Source organism: Cibotium barometz, chromosome 13 (assembly GCF_041138505.1).
Source record: "Cibotium barometz isolate CiBa-2024 chromosome 13, ASM4113850v1, whole genome shotgun sequence".
Taxonomy (NCBI): Eukaryota; Viridiplantae; Streptophyta; class Polypodiopsida; order Cyatheales; family Cibotiaceae; genus Cibotium; species Cibotium barometz.
This window is the reverse complement of record NC_141058.1, coordinates 15706460-15726217: the sequence shown is the minus strand read 5'-3', so window position 1 is coordinate 15726217 and position 19758 is coordinate 15706460. Positions and strand designations below refer to the sequence as shown.

General features: G+C 49.0%; 1 protein-coding gene across 1 annotated transcript in view; it reads left to right on the top strand.

Annotated features, from left to right (window-relative positions):
- LOC147632413 (uncharacterized) overlaps positions 1 to 19758 on the top strand; it is a 171633-nt gene that overhangs the window by 81715 nt on the left and 70160 nt on the right. Inside the window, exons 3-7 of the mRNA XM_086806969.1 lie at positions 4876 to 5030; positions 5232 to 5685; positions 5769 to 5860; positions 6138 to 6302; positions 6434 to 6827. Of these exons, the coding sequence (XP_086663095.1) occupies positions 4876 to 5030; positions 5232 to 5685; positions 5769 to 5860; positions 6138 to 6302; positions 6434 to 6827 (1260 nt within the window). The remainder of the gene's footprint in view (positions 1 to 4875; positions 5031 to 5231; positions 5686 to 5768; positions 5861 to 6137; positions 6303 to 6433; positions 6828 to 19758) is intronic.

Here is a 19758-nt window from a genome sequence, read left to right as displayed (position 1 = left end):
GTTGGCCAACACACGTGTTCCCTTCCTTACCGCCGCCGTGACTGTAAAGTCGAATTCCAACAATAATAGTAACCATCATGTGATTATCCACGTGGTGCAAGGTTTATTTACTAGGTATAGTAAGGCTTGATGGTCCACGAAAAATACAAATTTGTTGGCCAAAAGGTAATGTCGATATTTCTTGATGGCGTAAACCATGGCCAATCCTTCTCTCTCTATGGTGGTGTAATTCACCTCTGCATCATTCAGCTGACTGGCGAAGCAAATTGGATAGTCCAATTTGAACTCACTAGGCTGGGCTAGGACGCAACCAATAGAAAAATTTGATGCATCATATGCACGTGAAATATGAGATCCTAATTTGGGGGTCATAGAATTGGCGCACTTGCCAACGCTTGCTTCAGTCGATCATATGCTTCCTGACACTCCTCAGTCTACTCAAAGACAATGAGGAGCTTATACAAGGGTCTGGCTATTTCTGCATAAAAAATTATGAAGCGACGATAGTACCCCATATGACCCATAAACCTTTGCAAGTTGGTAGGCCGTGGTGGCAGCTCCAATATCAGCTTGACCTTGCTATCATCCGTGGATATACCATTCTTTGAGACAATGTGTCCCAATATCATACCATGCTTGACCCAAAACTGACACTTCAAGGGGTTCAGTGATATACGATATAATCGACACCGCTCGAACACTTTCCTCAAGCAGGCCAGATGGTCTACCCATCGAGAGTGTGCACATAGATCGTCAATGAATACCTCCAACCACTTTTGTAAGTAGTCCTTGAAGGATGTGCACATCAATCGTGTTGAAAGGTTGCTGGGGTGTTTGTGAGGCCGAATGGCATAACTTTGTATGCAAATGTTCCCCACATTGTGTTGAAAGCTGTCTTGTGTTGGTCCTCTGGTGCTATGGATACCTGATTGTAGCCGGAGAATCCATCCAAGAAGCTGTAAGCTTCTCTCCCAGCCACTCTTTCCAAAATGTGTTCTGTATAAGGCAACGGATAATGGTCTTTCCTAGTGGCTGCATTAATCTTTTTAAGATCAACACATACCCTAAGCTTTCCATTCTTTTTTGGCACTATCACGATTGGTGACAACTAATTCGTATGTTCGATTTCATAGATGAAATTTGTAGTAGCAATGAGCTTGTCAATTTCCTCCTTTAGAATTGCCACATACTTAGGATTCATCTGGTATAGTTTCTACCTGGTTGGTCTCGAACCTTCCATGATTAGAATCGTATGTTGTACCATCTCAGACGGTACCCCCTTCATCTCCTTGTAATTCTAGGCGAAACAATCCTTAAATTCCTTGAAGAGAGAAATGAGTTCATCTTCTTCAACCTTCAACTGAAGTCAAATCTTTAGCAATGTATACGGGCCGAGCTTCTTCCCATGGTCCTGCAATATCCACCTCCTTGACTTTTGCCGGGCCATCGTATGATGTGGATAGCCCATCCTCTTTCACCCTTGTAAGCTGTCAGTCGGCCGTTCAATAGTGTAGGTTTTGAAGTGGTCGGGTACTCAAAGCAAGTTTGGTTTGTCCTCATTGTCACTTTTGGCTTTAGCCATGATCTTTTTAGCCTCACGTTCTACCTCTGCTAGGGCTTTATTGCGTTTTTGGCACCCAGCTTTTGTAAGCTTGGGTGTTTCTGGCTCTTGAAGGACGATTTTCTCTTTGTGCCTTCCCTCCAATGATATCTTCCTCAACTCCTCGCCCCAATCCTTTGAAAACTCATTGTGTACCTTGGTGGCCTCAAGGTACCTTAGCCACTGGGCATCTGTGGGTTTTCTTCATAATAGGGCATTTCGTCGGGCTATATACCGTTTCTGTTTTTGCCACCGTCTGAGGCGCTGAGCATCGGTACGGCTTCGTGCTATAGTACCTTATATACTTGATGTCTCCTCTCCTGATTCCTCATCATCAATGATCTGCTAATTAACCATGCAGATAGAGGTTGTGGGGACGGTTATAGATTCCAAATACTGGGTTTCCCTGGGCTGCATCACATCAATGGTGGCTAACACATGCATCCAGTTTTCACTGAAGTCCGGAGGAGGGAGTGACGCATACATTTTCATTTCCTCTTCATCCTTGGGATCTCCCTCCGAGGGTTGGCATATCTATATAGAGGTGGTTCGTTCCATTTTGTGGACCGAATCATTACCAAACAACTGCCCCTCCATGGGGTGTGCTTTCCATGTTCTCAGATCAATCTTTAAGATTTGCGAATCCCTACGTACATACACATGATCCAAGGCCCAATCATGTACCAATTTGGATTCCCTCATGAGGGGTCTCCCCAACATTATGTCATATGTATTAGGTTGGCGTAGGAAGTCCATGACCATGAATGTATGATGATAGCGAAATGTAAAAAGTCTGAATTTAACATTCTCCAGAAGCCCAATGGCCTCGAAGATGTTCCGTCAGCCATTTTAATGATCAATTCTCCTTTTTTTAGATCGGGTTTCCCCCAGTTTTACCAACAACGTTTTGTAATGATGCTAATGCCCACCCCACCATCCAGGATAGCCAGTGCCTAGTACCCATTATGATGAATTTGAATGGTAGCATTTGTGTCGTCGCTTTCGTAGTAGCGTCCTAGTTGGTTAACTGGTATCTTAATGACTCGGGTTTTCCTTGTATGCCTCAAGGTTCTTTCTGCCAGAGGTGGTAGAGTCTCATTTATAGTATTGGATGGCTTTAGTCCACCCTCTACCCATTCTTTTACGTCTATCCATAGGGTTGGTGAATTGCGTAACAGTTGCCCTAATGGCATTTGGATAGGTGTGGATAGTACAGCCGCGAGACTTCTTATGTCTCTGGGTTCTTTTGAGAGATAGAGGGTTCTTCCCATGTATGTGTCTTGTATTCCCCATGTATGTGTCTTTTGAGAGATAGAGGGTTCTTCCCATGTATGTGTCTTGTATTCTTCCATAGGGAAGGAATGGATGGACTCCCCCAACCCATTTTCCTCAAACATTCTGGACAGTGTGTTTTCTTGGGACTCCTCTTGTGTTCCTTATAGAATTGGGGTTGGCACGTCCAATTCCCTATCCCGGGTTGGCTTGTTTCGTGGATAAACTGTATCCCTTACCCGGTTGACCCTCAGCCTGGCTTCATGAAGGCGTTGCCACTCTTTGACTAAGGCCTTGGCATCTTCGAGCTTTCTTATTTCCTCGTCACACAGCATTGGGGTATTCACTAACCCCCTTAGGAGTTGTTGGTTGCTCTCTTTGGTTTTCCTGGTCTGATCCTCTATGATTGATCCCTTGACACCACTCTTCCTTCGATTAGGTGGATCGGTATCAATTGTATCTTCTTTAGATCCGTCTTGGATTGTGACCCTTACCTATTGTTTTCACTCTTCTCCTGCGGCCAGTTCTGGAAATAGTCGCATCCGCTCGATTTCTTCCCTTGTCTCCTAGTTGAGCTTGAGCTCTTGTTAGGACATTGAGCAGTGTGATCTTCCGAGATTGTACACTAATGGTCCGGATGGTGGCCTGATTGGCAGTAGAAGTAGAGCCACTTGCTCGGTATGGGCAATCCTTGATCAAATGATCAATTTCACATTTAGTACAAGTGAGCACTTGCATGTCATTGGGCGAAGCCGCCACTTGTTGTGGTTGATGTATACGACCCATATTCTTGTTTGGGCACTCGGCGACTCGATGTCAGCCCTACGCAGCCAAAGCATTGTATTGGTCCTCTTCTCAGATTTGAGTTCATGTCCTTGCCCTTCCATTGTACCATGGTTTGAAACACAGGTACTGGCGTGTTATTTTGTAGGACGTAATATTCCAGCGTAACCTCAGCCGTTTTCTCGTAGTACTCCCCGCACCATGTCAACATCTTATGATGGCTCTTCGATTAATACTTGATTGATCTTAGCCTATGGTGGTAGAACTAGTGGCGGCAAAGGTGAAGCGTCTTGTACCCGGAACATCCCCCTAGGTAAGTAGGAAGAGTTGGGTTGTCCGCAGTAGCGGTGATTTGTACAGGTGGCGCCCGGTAAAGCTAATGAGGCTCTAAGTGCTGTTGCTGTGCAACATTTTGAAACCTTGGATATCTACACATTGAAGTGTCATGATTTCCTATTTTTACACAGTGAGCACAATAGAGTAATGGCCTTTCTCTTAACCGTGGACACTCGGTGGTGGTGTGATTTAATTTGCACATAGAGCACCACACCAATTGTGGGGGTAAAGGTGATTATGTCCATGCCTAGATGTTTCTCTTCCCTCTTTGACTTTCAATTTGTCTAATGTGGCATTACTGAGCTCATTCACCATCATGTTTCCGACTTGCTTGCTTCGAGTTCCAATTTCTTGGTGGCTCGAGACATGTGAAGTCGTAGTAGTTAATACTGACGTGGCATTTAATTAATACAGTCCTTAGGCATGAGTTTCCCCACGGCCACCCCCTCCCTCTCCTCCTTCTCTCTCTCTCCCTCCCTTTACTTGTCAAATGAGCCGTTTATGGCCTTTTATAGAGAATTGTGAGACTTGAAATAGAAAGGGTATAGGTGAATGCATGGAAATAGAAAGCATATGGGGGGTCGTCATTTCATTGCCTTAAATGGAGAGGACATGGAGGGGTGAATGCATGCAAATAGCAAGCATATGGAGGGTCATCATTTCATTGACATTTTCAAGCCATAAGAAAATGGAATCTTAGAAAAACACTCTTATTCTGGAAAATCTCACACAATATATTTAATGGAAATGCAAAAAACATTTTGGTGCCATTAAGATTGGTAATTAATTGCAAAGCCAATTGGGGTGCCCTATTTTTCAATCTTTTGTTCTTAGTTTTCTCTAGACGGCTCAGCCCACGACACATAAGTAATGTTATTTATTAGGATAGAGTGAGTGGCTTTGAAGGTGTCCAGGTGCTCCGACGAAGGGTGGAAGGCGAGGCAAACAGCATTACTATACGTCTGGATAATCTTCTTTACGAGAAGAACCACAATCGAGCTTCGGTGGTGGTGGAAGACTCTTTCTGTCTCTCGCCCAGGTAAAGCAAACTTATAGAAAAGAAAATTCCTTCACAGGATGCTCACAGCTCGGCCCTGCGAGCTCACCCTGTCCAGCGGGGCCGATTTGAGGCGCAGGTTAGTCACCCATCTACAGCGGGTTCTCGAGTTGCAGATGGGCCATGACAAGCCCGTTCTGAGAAATGGGTCGATTATAACGCAATCGTGGTCCTGTTTTGCAGCGCTTCAGACCGCCGTTTCAGACGCTTATCCTTGACAATCTGTCCGCCCAAGCAATTTTCCAAACTGTCAAAGAACAGAGGCAGTGTCCGCCCAGGTGGGTTGGTTTTGCACCAGTTCTACTGGGTCTTTTGCAGAAAGGATTATCGACCATGGAGACCTGGGAAGAGGTTCCTGCCCTTCGCTGGCTTGAATGATGGTGGTGGGCTCTCTGCCAACAGCAACACAGACCCTTATGCAAGCTCAGACACTGACCTGGAAGAAAAACGTTCCAAACTCAATGCATCCCTTCAGTTCAGTGAGACCGGAATTGATTATGCTCAAGCCCTACACGAAGCAGCAAGAAAATTCCAACTAGCCATGGAACAGCATGGGTCACTAACGAAGCATGGCTGGTTTGCGAAGTCGTGGCTAGGTGTCGATCAGGTCTCCTGGATCAAGCCCCTGGCTTACCAGGCAAGTTCAAGATTCATTACCACTTAAATCATAAATGCTATGTTTAAGTACTCTCTTTTTACCTTTGATCAGTATTGTTGCAGGCTGCAGTCCATGCCTTGCTACAAGCTGTTCTTGAAATAGCATCGCGAGGTGATGGTGGGGATAGAGATACTCATGTTTTTGTACAGAGAAGGTAGTAATACATGCTTATGAAGCCCAAATATGTTTATCTGCATTTTTGAACAAGTATTATCCATTAAGTTTGGGAGTGTGATACTATGGATGATTTTGAGCTTGCACTATGAGTAGGGCTCTTACAGTTTATCCTTTCTATCAGCTCATATTTTCTTTCTGGGTCTAGGACATTCATAGGGTAGCTTTCTAGCTGCAACAGAATCACATAACAGCCTTGAAGTGGGAAATAATGTGTGCTTACTGATCAAGCTATGGTTCTCTCCTGTCCTTTGCAGCATTTCCCGGCAGCTTACACCACTCCAGGAATCTATAAACCAACAATTTTCAGCCAGGAAGTCTAATGCAGAGAAGTGGTTCTGGTCTCAGCAACATCCTCTTGCAGTGGCAAGTTTTGTTGACTTGCTAGAGAGTGATTCAAGATTTACAACAGTTACTTCAGTGTATGTATGAAAGTAGCTATTAGTACCTTAAATTTAGATTCACAGCCTAAGCATTCAGACTTCAACAGTTTTCTGTTTTCTGGTCCTAACACAATTTTCTCTTCCTCATAGCATGTCATGTTGTTTAGCAGAGGTTGGGAGGGTGCATCTGTATGCCCTAGTAAAGCAAGTGATGTGAGTCTCATAACCTTGGCAATCAGCAGTGCGGCTGCAATAGTGAAGCTTGGAGCCGCCAAGCTTTCATGCCCTCTCTTTTTCTCTACCTTGGCAGATGAGATAGGTCGGTTGATGGATATGCTAGTGGATTTTCTACCCATTGATCAAGTTTACAACTTCACATCAGGTGTGGGCCTTCGAAATCAGTTTCTTGGCTACTTTGGCCCGCGAGCTGTTAGGTACCAAAACAGTGGCGAGATAGGAGGGGAAGAGGGAGCATTTTGGGTGGACCTTGTGCAACAACTTCTTCGAGGATCAATAGTTAGGGAGCACATCAGGACAAAGTTGACATCATATGATAGCATTGAGGTACGATTTCTGCACATCATATCATTTTGTGTTATGCGGCCTTGTCTTATGCTTTTGAGTACAGTGGCTGTTGAAGTGCACAGGCGGAAGCATGAACAAGAAAAGAGAGAGAGAGATTGCAACCAAGATCACCTTGATACTAGCAAGAGGTTTACGATGGGCAATACTTGCCAGAAGATAAGCGTTAGCAATATGCACTGAGCAATGGATGGATACAACAAAAGGGGAGAGGGGCCTTTATATAGGGTAGCCATAAAGCACCACGACCTACATGAAGCCTCACGACGCACAACACATGAGATGCACATAGTTTAACACACCCTGTGTAGCTCACAGTGTGCAAATGTCTAAAGAAGAAAAGTTGATGAAGATGCAACCATGGACACCCTAGTACTGCAAGTATCGAATACACCATGAAAGATGCACCTGCCAACATATCTCCTCAAATTATAATGCTACCTTGAACATCAAAGAAATTTGCTTGGCTTCGAATTCCCACACCAGTGTGTGGTGAACTCCAAGTAAAGAATGATGAGCTGACAGACATACCATGCCCCTAATCTCCCAACAACGGATTATAAACACATCACGTCCCAAAACCTCAGACAATGAACTTGGAACACATCCAGTCCATAATCTCGGCCACACCAAGCAATGAATGCATTCAATCCATAGCTACCAAAGCTGATCTTGCCTACTAGATTTTATTTTTTTATTTATTTACTTTAAATATATACCAATATTAGGAGTTGTTGACAGCCCTCTCTCCCACCCACAAGCCTCCTTTGGCTACCTGCACTTTCTCGTAGATGCATGCACCGTGTTGTTGTATGCAAATTCCACAAGCGGTAAGTACTTCTCCCAAGAAGACTTCTGATCCGCCACATAACATTTCAAGAGATCCAACATGGCTGAATTTGCAGCCTCACTTTGCCCATCCGTTTGAGGGTGATAAGCTGATGAGAAGTCCAATTTGGTACCCATATTATCAAATAAGGCCCGCCAAAAGAGACTTGTAGTCCTGGGATCTCTATCCCCCACAATGGACTTCGGCATTCCATGATGTTTGAACACTTGTGCAAGATATATTTTAACCATATGCTCAGCTTTGATGGTCTTTTTGACCGGCAAGAAATGAGCTTGCTTGCTAAACCTGTCCACAATTGTCCAAATTGCATCATTACCCTGTTGGGTACGTGGCAAGTCCATAATGAAATCCATTGTAATACTTTCCCATGGCTGCGTGGGAATAGGCAATGGCTGAAGCAAACCTGGTGCCTTTTGCCTATCAAATTTGACCTTTTGACAGGTGATACATGCACGTACATGTGCCTCTATGTCCTTCCGCATACCTGGCCAAAAGAAATACCGCTCAATCATGTGCGTAGTAGGCATTATGCCTCTATGACCAGCATATGGAGGAGCATGGCACTCATCCAAAACCTTTTGCCTCATGTCAGACACCACACATAGGCAATTATCTTTCATGAGATAACCCTCTTTGATCACATATGAGGCATGTGCATGACCAGCCATCAAATCAGCCCAAATAGTGGCAAAATCAGCATCCGTATGATACAAATCACGCATGGTAGACAAGTCCCCATGAGAGGCAACCGAGATAGTTGCTACATACGGCTTTCGTGACAATGCATCGGCCACTACATTCTTCTTTCCCGGGGTGTGCAAGATCTGAAAATGAAACATAGAGAGGAAATTGGCCATCCTCATATGCTTCTCTGACAATTTAGTTTGAGTAAGAAAATATCTCAAACTCTGGTGATCTGTCTTCACAGTGAAATCAGCCCCAAGAAGGTAATGTTTCCATAAAGTAAGTGCATGAATTACAGCCAAGAGCTCTTTCTCATAAATGCCAAGAGATAGCTCTGCATCATGCAATCTACGACTCTCATAAGCCACGGCATGTCCCTCTTGATTAAGGACAGCCCCTATGCAATTTCCAGATGCATCACATTCCACACAAAAAGGCTTTTGCAAATCCGGAACGATCAACACTGGACCATGAGTAGTTGCATCTTTCAATGCGAGGAATGCATCTCTCTCTACATTAGTCCATTTGAACACGGCCTTCTTCTTTGTCAAATCATGCAAAGGAGAAGCAATCCATGCAAAGTGCCGAATGAACCTGCGGTAGTAAGAGCATAATCCAAGAAAACTACGGATCTCATGCACTGAACTTAATTCGGGCCAATTCCGAATTGCATCAATCTTTGCAGGATCCATCCGCACTCCATCTTTGGACACAATATGCCCAAGATAATGTATCTCTGACAAGAAGAACTCACTCTTCTTTGCATTTATGAAGAGTTTATGCTTATGGAGCTCTTCAAAAACAATAGCCAAATGAGCTTTATGCTCTTCTTCGGTCTTCGAGAAGACTAGTATGTCATCAAAGAAGACACCTGTAAATTTCCTGTACCCACGAAATATGCGATCCATCATTCTATTGAATGTAGCCGGGGCATTTGTAAGACCAAAAGGCATAACAAGATACTCATAAAGCCCAAATGCTGTCCTGAAAGCAGTTTTGTGTACATCCTGAGGCACTACACGCACTTGATGATATCCACTCTTGAGATCAATTCGGCTAAAGCATGCCGATCCATCCAACTTGTCAAGTATGTCGTCTATGCGTGGAGTCGGAAACCGATTCTTGATGGTAAGCTTATTCAAAGCTCTATAATCCACACACATACGAAAGGATCCATCCTTCTTTTGAACCAAGAGGACGGGTGAACAATATGGAGAAGAGCTTGGCTGAACCAAACCCTTCTCAAGAAGCTCATTCACTTGCTTCATGATCTCCTCTTTTTTGGGATGCACTTACACGATAGGCTGGCCTATTAGGTGGTGAGCTACCCGGCACAAGATCAATGCGATGATCTTCCGGTCGTACAGGTGGTAACTCATTTGGTAACTCATCAGCAAAACAATCATTGTGCTCTTGCAAAAATTTCAGCCTATCATTACTAAGAGTGTTTACATGTACATTATTTTTCTCAACATGATCTCGTACAAAAATCAAGTACGCAAAAACACTCTTTTTCATTACTTTCTTAATTTGTACATGAGATACAAGGGGATGGTATCACCCTCTTCACCAGCATCAATTACATGTTCTCGGCCTTTATGCATGAAGGTGATCCTGTTAGTCTTGTAAGCCTTGCACGGATCAATACGTGTATGCCAAGGCTTTCCAAGCAATACATCACAGCCATTCAAAGGCGCCACAAGAAAATCCTCATGATCCACATAGCCTTGAATGTGTATGCGCAACTTGCCAAAAATAGGCATGACCTGCACTTCTCTACCAACAAAGGCAGCCCCTGCTTCAATTTGAGGGCCCATGTCCTCCACTTCAATACCCAAAGCAGCTGCCATATGAGTGGATATGAAATTCTCCGATGCACAATCATCAAACATGAACAAAGCGGGTTGATCTTTGAGCTGTCCCCAAGCTTTACATACAACCCTATCTTTGCTATCATGTGAAGTGTTGCCCTGCACATCCGGAACCATATGCACATTAGGCTTCGGTACATTAGCATTTTCAGCTTTGTTCTTCTTATTTGGGCATGCTCTTGCCATGTGCTCAGTGCTGCCACAAGTAAAGCATTTGCCTTCACGCATATATTGCTCCTTCTTCTCAGCACTAAGACCAAAGTTTGCCGGCTTATAAGGGCGCTTGTTAGCAAACTTATTTTCAGCTTTTGGACCTGATTTGGCTTGGTTTTGGTCCCTTTTAGGTGGCTGTCCATCATTTTGCAGGTTTTGGACAGCCCTCTCTTTGCCTTGAAATGAGGGTTTAGCCTTATTGGATCGACTCAATTTGAGTTCCAATTGCTCGGTGGCGGTGGCGGTGGCGGTGGCGGCTGCGATTAATTGGTGTAAGGTATGACCAGGATACATTTGTAATCCCACTTTGTACACGGGTTGCAATCCCGATTGAAACCTTCTCTTCCTTTCCGCCTCGGTGACATGCATAAATGGAGACACCTCCAAAAGCACTTTCCAAAACTTTTGTACATATGCATTTACCGATTCCCCCTCATTTTGCTTTACCCAATCCCACTTCATTGTTATCTCATTCAATGCATTGGGAGGCAAGAATTGAGCATAGAACCTCTCCTTGAACTCTTTCCATGATCTAACAGGATTCGGTGAGAGCTTCTCCGTGAGCCACCAATGGGCAGCAGTGCCTTTCATGAACATGCTTACATGCCGGATCATGGATTTCTGAGTGAAATCCTCATCACTGAAAGCAATATCAAACTGGGCAATAAAAGCAAGTGCCTTTGATGCATCATATTCTCCATGATATGTGTCAAACTTCACAGATTTGTCTCCGGCTTTGAAGTCACGAGACTTTGATGCATGTGTGTGCATCTCAACATGTTTTCCCCCATGTTTGTCCATTGGGACAGTCCCTGTAATTGGCATCATTTTTGGACCAAAAGGTGATGCATAAGGCATAGATACATGTGCCCTGTAAGCATGAGGCATGGCTGGCCCCTCAACATACATTGATACATTTTCAGCCATAGCTTCTCCCTCACGAGCACACTCGAAGGCATGAGTGGCATGAGAGATACGCGGAATACCTGCACCAACAGAAAATTGCAGCCCATGTTGCATGTGTTGTGCATGTACATTTTCAGCCGGCAATGGCATTTGATATACATTTTGACCACTGCCATAAACATTGTATCCTTCACGGGCTACATGAGATATTCCTGCATGGCGTGAAGTCACTGATTGTTCCTCTCCCATAGCATCGAGATTCATCCTCTTAGACATAACTTCTTGTTCGGGCACTTGTGGGGATTCCAAGACATGTGGGATGGTTGCCTTTTCTGCATAGGCATCCTCGGTACGAGCCAAGTATGCACGTGCTGCATCCCTCGGTTGCATGTGCAACTCTTGAGCAATCATTGCCATTGCATGATCCATATAAGATTCAGCTTTCTTGGCCTTCAAACGATCATGTACCAATGGATCCTCGCGGCGATAGAGATTCAATTCTTCTTGTTGTGCATGGAGAAGAGCCTGCATACAAGTAAGTTCAGCTCTCAAGACTATGGACTCTTCTTCTTGCATCTTCTCTTTGCCACGAGACGGCTGTCCCACATATTCATGTTCCCTATTGTGCACCACATGAGTTTGCTCATCCTGTAAAGCATTGGAGGCATGCATTTCATTGTCCCTGCCACTTTTTTTTTTTCCGAGAAAAGATCCTTTCATTAGTTATGTAAAAAGAACGCCCGTAGGGCTACAAAAGAGATCTCTCCTGCTCCTAACATAGAGAAGAGCAGTGAATACATCATGGCAGCCCGGGAGACTCTCCCTAGGTGCTGCAAAATACAAGCATCAGTCAAAAGGACTGAGCGGCTAAATCATACAATGGGGGGGGGAAAGAGCCAAACAGGTGGCCTGTAGTGCCAACGGGGGGATCCCGTGTGTAGGGTGTAAAACGGGCCGCAGCGCCAAGTGGTATGAAAGGCCTGGCGCCGTAAGATCGCCTCATCCGAGTCTCCCCGGATGCGGTCGTACTGTCCTCGCAGGGTGTGGATCAACTCCTGCCAAATCCCCCGAACAGTCTCTGCTGGTGGCTCCAATCTCCCCTCAAAGGCCGTGAAGCACCGGGCCCTCCAGGTGAACCAGATGGTGAGGCTGCTGAGGAGCTCCCATCGTAAATCCCTCTCCTGTGTCCAGCTGGCGGACGAGAAATCCGGTGCCGGAACCAGGCGAGGCTGGCCCCTAATAAATCTGATGGCCTGACTGCCCTGCTCCATCTCATAGCCCATAGCAGGCCCTGACGAAGTCGACCAAGCAGCGGCACCCCACGTAAACGTACCCTCTGGAGAGAGGGGGGCCAGAATACGCAGCATCCGCAGCCAAATCTGCTGTGCCTGAGGGCAGTCCCAAAGGCAATGTCTCTGTGTCTCCATAGGGTGGCCGCATCGGACGCAGGCCGGGCCTGTCGACTAGCCCAGAGCCGAGCCCAGAAATCCTCCAGGAACTCCTGTGATAGTCCCTGCAATCGCCAATGCCCCGCTGCCGCTGGAGAAACCGTCCTCCTCGCCGTCAAGATATGCCGTCCCAGCCTAACAGTATACTGGAAAAATGTGATCTCTGTGGCCTCAAGGGATGCATAAGGATCATGCCACTCGTACTCTCCGGGGTCCCACTGCAGCCGGGCCAAGGGGCGCGCTGCATATGCCCATATGCGCCAATCCGGGAGCACGTCAGCAGGGTCGGGGTCAATATGCCACTTCCGAGAAGCGGCAGCCACCACCCGAATCCTCTGAAAGGTGCACTCTGTAACCAAAGGTGACTCCACCTCCACTCTCTGGAGTCTGCCCTCATCCTGAATCTCATAATAGAGGCATCTGCCATCCTCAGTGCTAGCTCTGACAGCAATCAGGATCTCCAACTGTGTAAAGGCTCCCATCCACCGTGGGGCCACTGGCTCGAGCGGTGTGAACCACTCCTCTGAAAGTGCCTCCTGAATATCATCCCTCATAATCAATCCCCCTCTGAAGTGACTCAGCCTCTCCACCTGGGTCTCCTCTGGTAGACTGCAGAAAGCCTGCCAGTCTCCAAAACTACGAGCTGGGCCTGCCGCTAAAGGTCCCCAGGCTAGACGAGGCCGAGAACCCAGCATATGACCCTGCTCTGTACGAACCGCTGGGCTCCAGATGAGCGGCTGCCTGGCCCGCTCCTCAACACAAGAAGGAGGCCGCTGAGAGAGCCCCGGTCTCAGCAGCTCCCAAGCTCTCAGGATACTCAAAGCAAATCTGTCCTCCCATCCTCTACTGAGGCCTGTCCTCCTCATCTCTATGAAGATCCAGCGAATCTCTGGTGCCCAAGTACCCCCTGCAGGAGGCACCCGGGCCTGCAGTCGCTGCAAGAGGAGCTCTTTCCAAGGCTCAGCGCCTGGAAGCAACCCCTGAACAATAAGCTTCCCCAATAAGGCTCTACTCTGATCGACTGGATCTATAATGCCCAAACCGCCCTGAGCCAGCGGAAGTGTAATAACTGCCCATGCAACCTTTGCCCGAGCTGGCTGACCGTCCCGCCCAGACCACAGAAAGTTCCTGATCAGCCTCTGTACCTGGCTGATGCAAGAGCTCGAGAAAATCCAGCAAGACGTAATGTACCACATAGTCGCTAACAGCACCTGATTTGCCACCACCACCCTCCCAGCCAAGGATAGTCGAGCTGTACTCCAATACAATAGCTTCTTCCGAATGCTCAGAAGAAGCGGGGCAATCTGCTGCTCAGGTGACAAATCGAGGCCAATCTGGCATCCCAAATACCGCACTGCTGTGCCGGGAGGAATCCATCTAAAACCGGGGTCCGGACTCCATGCCGGAGTGGGAGCACTACTGATCCAAAAGGCCACTGTCTTGCGCCAATTGATCAATGCTCCCGAAGCTGCACTAAAAACCTGGAGCGACTGCTCTGCCCGAATAAGATTGGCCTCTTGGCCATGCAAAAATAAGCCCGTGTCGTCTGCAAACTCAGCATCAAGCAAATCCTCCCCCCGGACTGGGAGCTGCAGTCCTCTCAAACCAACCTCCTCTGCCGACAAATACATACTCATGGCCTCCGCAAAGAAGAGAAAAAGGAAAGGGGCGAGAGGACACCCCTGACGGACTGATCTGGTCAGCTCAAAACTCGACCCCCGACCTCCTGCAATCAGCACCTGGCTGCGAGCTGTGGAATACAAAGCTGCCACCCCTCTGATCCATCCTGGCTCAAAGCCCAGGCGTAGCATAGTGCCCTCTAAGAATCCCCAATCAACTCTATCGTATGCCTTCTCAAAATCGAGAAGCATCACGACCAAGTCCTCGCCAAGAAACCTAGCTCGGGCCGTCGCCTCCCAGAAAGTAAAGATGTTGTCAAGGATACTGCGCTCCTTGACAAATCCTGTCTGAGTAGCATGAATCAACTCCCCCAGGAAGGGCTGGATCCTCAAACTCAAGGCCTTTGCCAAGACCTTGTAGACAGTATTGAGGATCGTAATAGGCCTCCAATGCCGAATATCATCTGATACTCCCTCCCCCTTGGAGATAAGATAGATCAAGCCCTCTGAAAAGCTCTGCGGCATCACCCCAGTGTCCAAAACATGCTGAAAGCCCCTGCGGAGGCCTGGCCCCAAAAGGTCCCAATAGCGCATAAAAAAGGCCGGCGTCAGTCCGTCCTCCCCTGGGCAACTATGTCGCGGCAGGACCCTCAAGGCCTCGGCAAGCTCAGTCTCTGACAGAGGCGCACCTAAAACTGTGCGCATATGGTCTGTGACCCTCCTCTGCACATGGGCCCACACAGTCTGTCTGCATACATCTCGATCCTCAGTGGCTGGCTCCGCTGAAAGCAAGTCACTATAAAAAGCAGTGGCAATGTCTCTGATCTCCCCGAGCTCAGTAGCTATCGATCCATCCGGTCTACCAAGCTGGCGAACCCCTGCTCGCGCATGACGGGGTCCAGTGATCTCAAAAAACTCCCCAGTCACTCTATCACCAAGCTGCGTCCACTGAGAGGCCTGACGACGATAATAAAACTCATGTCTCTGCTCCTCTGCCTCTCTAACCTCCTGGCGGGCCTGGCTCAGCTGGGACGCCACCCACTCACATGCTGGCTGCTGCTCCTGAAGGCGCTGTAGCGAAGCAAGGCTGCGTCTCAGCCGTTGCTCCCGCTCTCGAATCTCTCCCAGTCGTGTCAAAGCTGCAGCGTGCAGAAAAGAGCTAAGATCAATGAGTCCCTGGGCACACTGGCCCGCTGCATCCTGGTCAGAGCTCTGACTATCATGCCAGATCCTCTCAATGTCCTCAGCGAGACTGGGGTCTGCAAGTACCCGCTCTGGGATCCTCAACTGCAAGCTGGGCTCCCGTGTCCCCTCCTCCAAAGTCAATATAACTGGCGCATGATCTGAAAATGAGGTGCCAGCAAGAATGCCGACGGAGCCCCCTCGCTCCCCCAACCAATCGCCCACATAAAAGCGATCAATCCGAGATAGATTAGTCCCTCCCTGCCGGCGATCCGACCGAGAGAAACTAAGACTGTCCTGAGACCGGGAGAAAGCCCCATGCTGCCATGCATCAGTGATCCTCAGTGACATGCAAAACCGGTCCCAAGCTGCAAGCTCCGTGCCGTGCACTGTAACATGACTGCCTCCCACCCTATCTGCCGGGTCCTCAAGCATGTTGAAGTCTCCCCCAACACACCAATGTGCGGCCTCTGGCAATGCATCTGTAACCTGAGTCCAAAACTCTGCTCTGGCACTAGCATGATTGGGCGCATAGATGTTGAGCACACCCAATAGCTCATCATGCATCCTCAGAATGACATACTGTGCTCTACCAGGCACAATGATCCCTCGATCCACAATGGCCTGCCGCCATGCATCTGCAATAACCATGCATACTCCTCCCTGTCCACCCAAAGGACCAAACCCTGCAGACCAGAAAGTGTCCCATCTACCAGGCATCACCGAACCATATCTCCGGATCCTGCTCTCACCCAAGTGGTGCTCCTGCATCATCAGAATGTCAATGCTGCCACCAACCAGGCATCTCTGTAGCTCCTGCCTCAAGCAGCCTCTATAGCGTATAAAGTGTGCTCCGCCAAGGCCCTGTACATTCCATGAGATGATCCTCATGGATGTCCTACTGAGGTGGATGCTGTCTCAGCCGTGCGGCGAGCCTTCGCAAGCGGCTTGGATGGAGAGTAGTCCCCATCCGAACGGCTGCGAGTCTGCCCACCCGGTATAATGCAAGAATCCCGGATCAGGCGCCAGTGGCTGTGACCCATGGCGACTGCCTCCTGCTCTGACATAGTAACCTCGTGTATACTCACATATCCTGGGTCGCGTGCCAAATCTGCAACTATGCGCACGACCAAATGCCGAATCCCGGATGTATCCACACTCCCGGGATCCAAGAAAAAATGAGCCAACTCCCAAAGTCGGCCTATCACATCTGTAACCTCCAAATCGCTCATGTGATGAGAAAACTCAACTGCCTGAGTCTTCAACGTGCTGAGAGCGAGCTCTAGAGTCCACTCCTGGTCACAAGGTCCACATAGAGGGAACGAGAAGGCCACCGCTGAGTCTAGTGCCTCCTCCCCGCGGGCCGGAGGTATCACTACATGCACTCGGATGGGTGCTGGCTCATGGGGGCCATCGGCTCCAAAAAGCCGTGTAAAGGTATAAGCAAACGCATCCGAGCGCTGACGAATGCCGAGGCGACTCAGCCGACTGCGGATAGATGAAATCCGTGAGGCCCTAATCGGCATAGGTCTCCTCTGTGACGCTCGAGCGAGGTCAGTGCTCAGCGCCCTCCGGACTGCAGGTGAGCGCCAGGGAACTGCCAGGACCTCCCGGGAAGGCGAGGCGGGCGGAGGGGGAGGAGGGGGAGGCGAGGGAGGAGGAGAGGGAGCCGCTGCCGAGACCGGAGCGGGGGCGGGAGGAGGCGATGGTGGACGCGAGGCGGTGGGAGGGGGTGGGTGTGGGGGAGGTGAAGGAGGGGGAGCTGGCATCTCCTGGTCCTCGGATGCTGCAGGGGTCTCCTCCTGAAGGGGAGCAAATCTGTTCCTCACGGGAACCCAGTGAGGCTGAGACTGTGGCTGCTGCTGCAGCGGTATCTGGGCGCGCTGCTGTGGCTGTCTCCCTCGACGGCGCCCCTGTCCAGGCTGCCACTCCGAGGTCTCTGTGGCCTGAGCAGGTGTCCCTGAGGCTGCCTGCCGAGCCGAATCTGTGGGCGGGCCATCCGTGGCCTGCTGCTGTGGTGAGGGCCGAGGTCTCCTGCGAGGGCAGGCCTTGGCCAAATGACCGACCTGCCTGCAAATGAAGCACTGGTTCGGGAGCCCCGAGAACTCCACTCTCTTATCTATCCACCCCCCCCCTATCCTAGGTAGCTGAATGACCTTAGGAAGGGAGGAGATGTCAGATACCAACACTCTGACCGAAGGTAGCCCAGCTGCTCTGGCCACCACTGAAGCTGCTGAAGGGCCCGTCTCAAGAACCGAGCCCACCAATGCTCCGAGCCTGGAAAGGAGCGGAAGATACTCCCGGCGGAGACCAGGGAAACAAACTGTAATATGGAAGAGGCGCTCTCCCTGCTCCGCCGCTGCTGGGTCAAATCCATGCTGCCAAGGCCTGAAGAAAGCCCGAGCACCCCTGATATCCAGAGGACTCATGGCAAGGACCTTGGCAACGCTCTGGGCGGTCTCGAACTCGATCTGATAATGTCCCCGGCCCAAGAGCTGTACATCCAGGATCTTGCCCACATCTGCAAGAAGGCGGGCCTGAAGAAGATCCCTGATCTCCCCTCTGCTGGGGCGAGTGCCGACTATACGGCAGATGGTGGAGTGAGCCTGAAGGCGCTCCACCTCTGCGGTGAGGCTCGCTTCCTCTTCCGGCGAAAGAGAAAGCCTGATGGGGATGACCTCGGGGGCGGGCGAGGGGGCTGCAGAAGAGTCCCTCTGAGGCGAGGCGGGAGGAGTCTCCATCAGAGTCTGAAGCTCAAGCGAAGGCGAGGCGAAAGCGGAAAACCTGCAAGAAGCGGGCTGCACACCAAGAGGCGGAAGGACGAAAGACGATGAGGAAAAAAAAACAAGAACCCCTAAGGGAAGAAAAGCAGCACGACAGAGGGGGGGCGAAAAAAGGAAAGGAGAGGCCCAGGGGGGGGGGGGGGAGGGGGGGCGGCGACAACGCGAGAAGGAAGGGGGCGGGGCGCTGCTGAAGGGCGGCGGGAGTGAAGAAGCGAAGAGGCGGGGGGGGGGGCGAAATGGCGGCAGCGGGGAGGGAGGCGAACAGGCGGCAGCGGGGAGGGAGGGCGAAATGGCGAAGAGGGGAGGGGGGCGAACTGGCGAAGAGGGGGGGGGGGGAGGCGCAGCAGCGAGGAAGGAGGGGGGGCGGCCCAGCAGCGAAGAAGGAGGGGGGGGGGCGCAGCGGCGAGCAGGGGGGACAAGCGGGGGGCGGAAGGAGAGAAGGAGCGCGAGGATGGGGGGGAGCGAAGGCGCGCAGCGCAGGGGGGGAGCTTCAGCGAGCGAAAACGCGATCATTGTCCCTGCCACTTGAATTAGCATCTCCAACATTCATTGTATGGCTGTCCATAATGTTCTAAGTGTAGAGATAGCTAGTGTTCACGGTGATCGTCTCTCACGATAGAAGTGAAAGAGAACCGTATGCTCTGATACCAATGTAACTTGTTTGAACACAATGCTAATCAATACACTTAAATACACTAAGATTTGAAGGACACTTGCTCAAATACAAGAAGTAAATTGCTGAATTGACAAGAGGCACACAATGAGCCGGAACGGCCGACCCCTCCCTTGAGTAAATTGTATTACTATTGGAGAAATTCAATACATAGCTTCACGGGCATCCATTGCCAAATCCTCCATGCCAATGCATATGAAATTCAGCATTTAGAAAACAATGGTATGTCGATGTAGATCACCAAGGAGCTGCCTTGATGCCCGGCCCGACTTCAGTGCCCATATTCTCTACCATTGGCTCTATGTTCTACCAAGCAAGGTAGCAACATCTTCAAGAGCACATAGGACAAGAGAAATACTACACAGGGCGGCTAAACAAGGAGTCCTGCCCTTCTACTGAGTAAGTAATGACAACACATTGTCCAATTAGCTTACCAGTCTTCATAGAAGTTGTTGCAAGCGGAAGCCTTCGCGTTGGAAGCTTTAGAAGTGTTGATATCTTCGATTTGCCGCAATCCTTCGCGACAAAAGTCTTCAAGAGGATGAAGGGAACCTTGGGAAAGCTTCCCCTATGGTTCAACTTGAGAAAGGAAGGCTGAAATTAGGGTTTTCAGCAAAAAGACCAGAAATTACAGCAAAAATGAGAGCTGTTTTGCTGAATTTCAGTCATTGAGAGTGAGTAGGA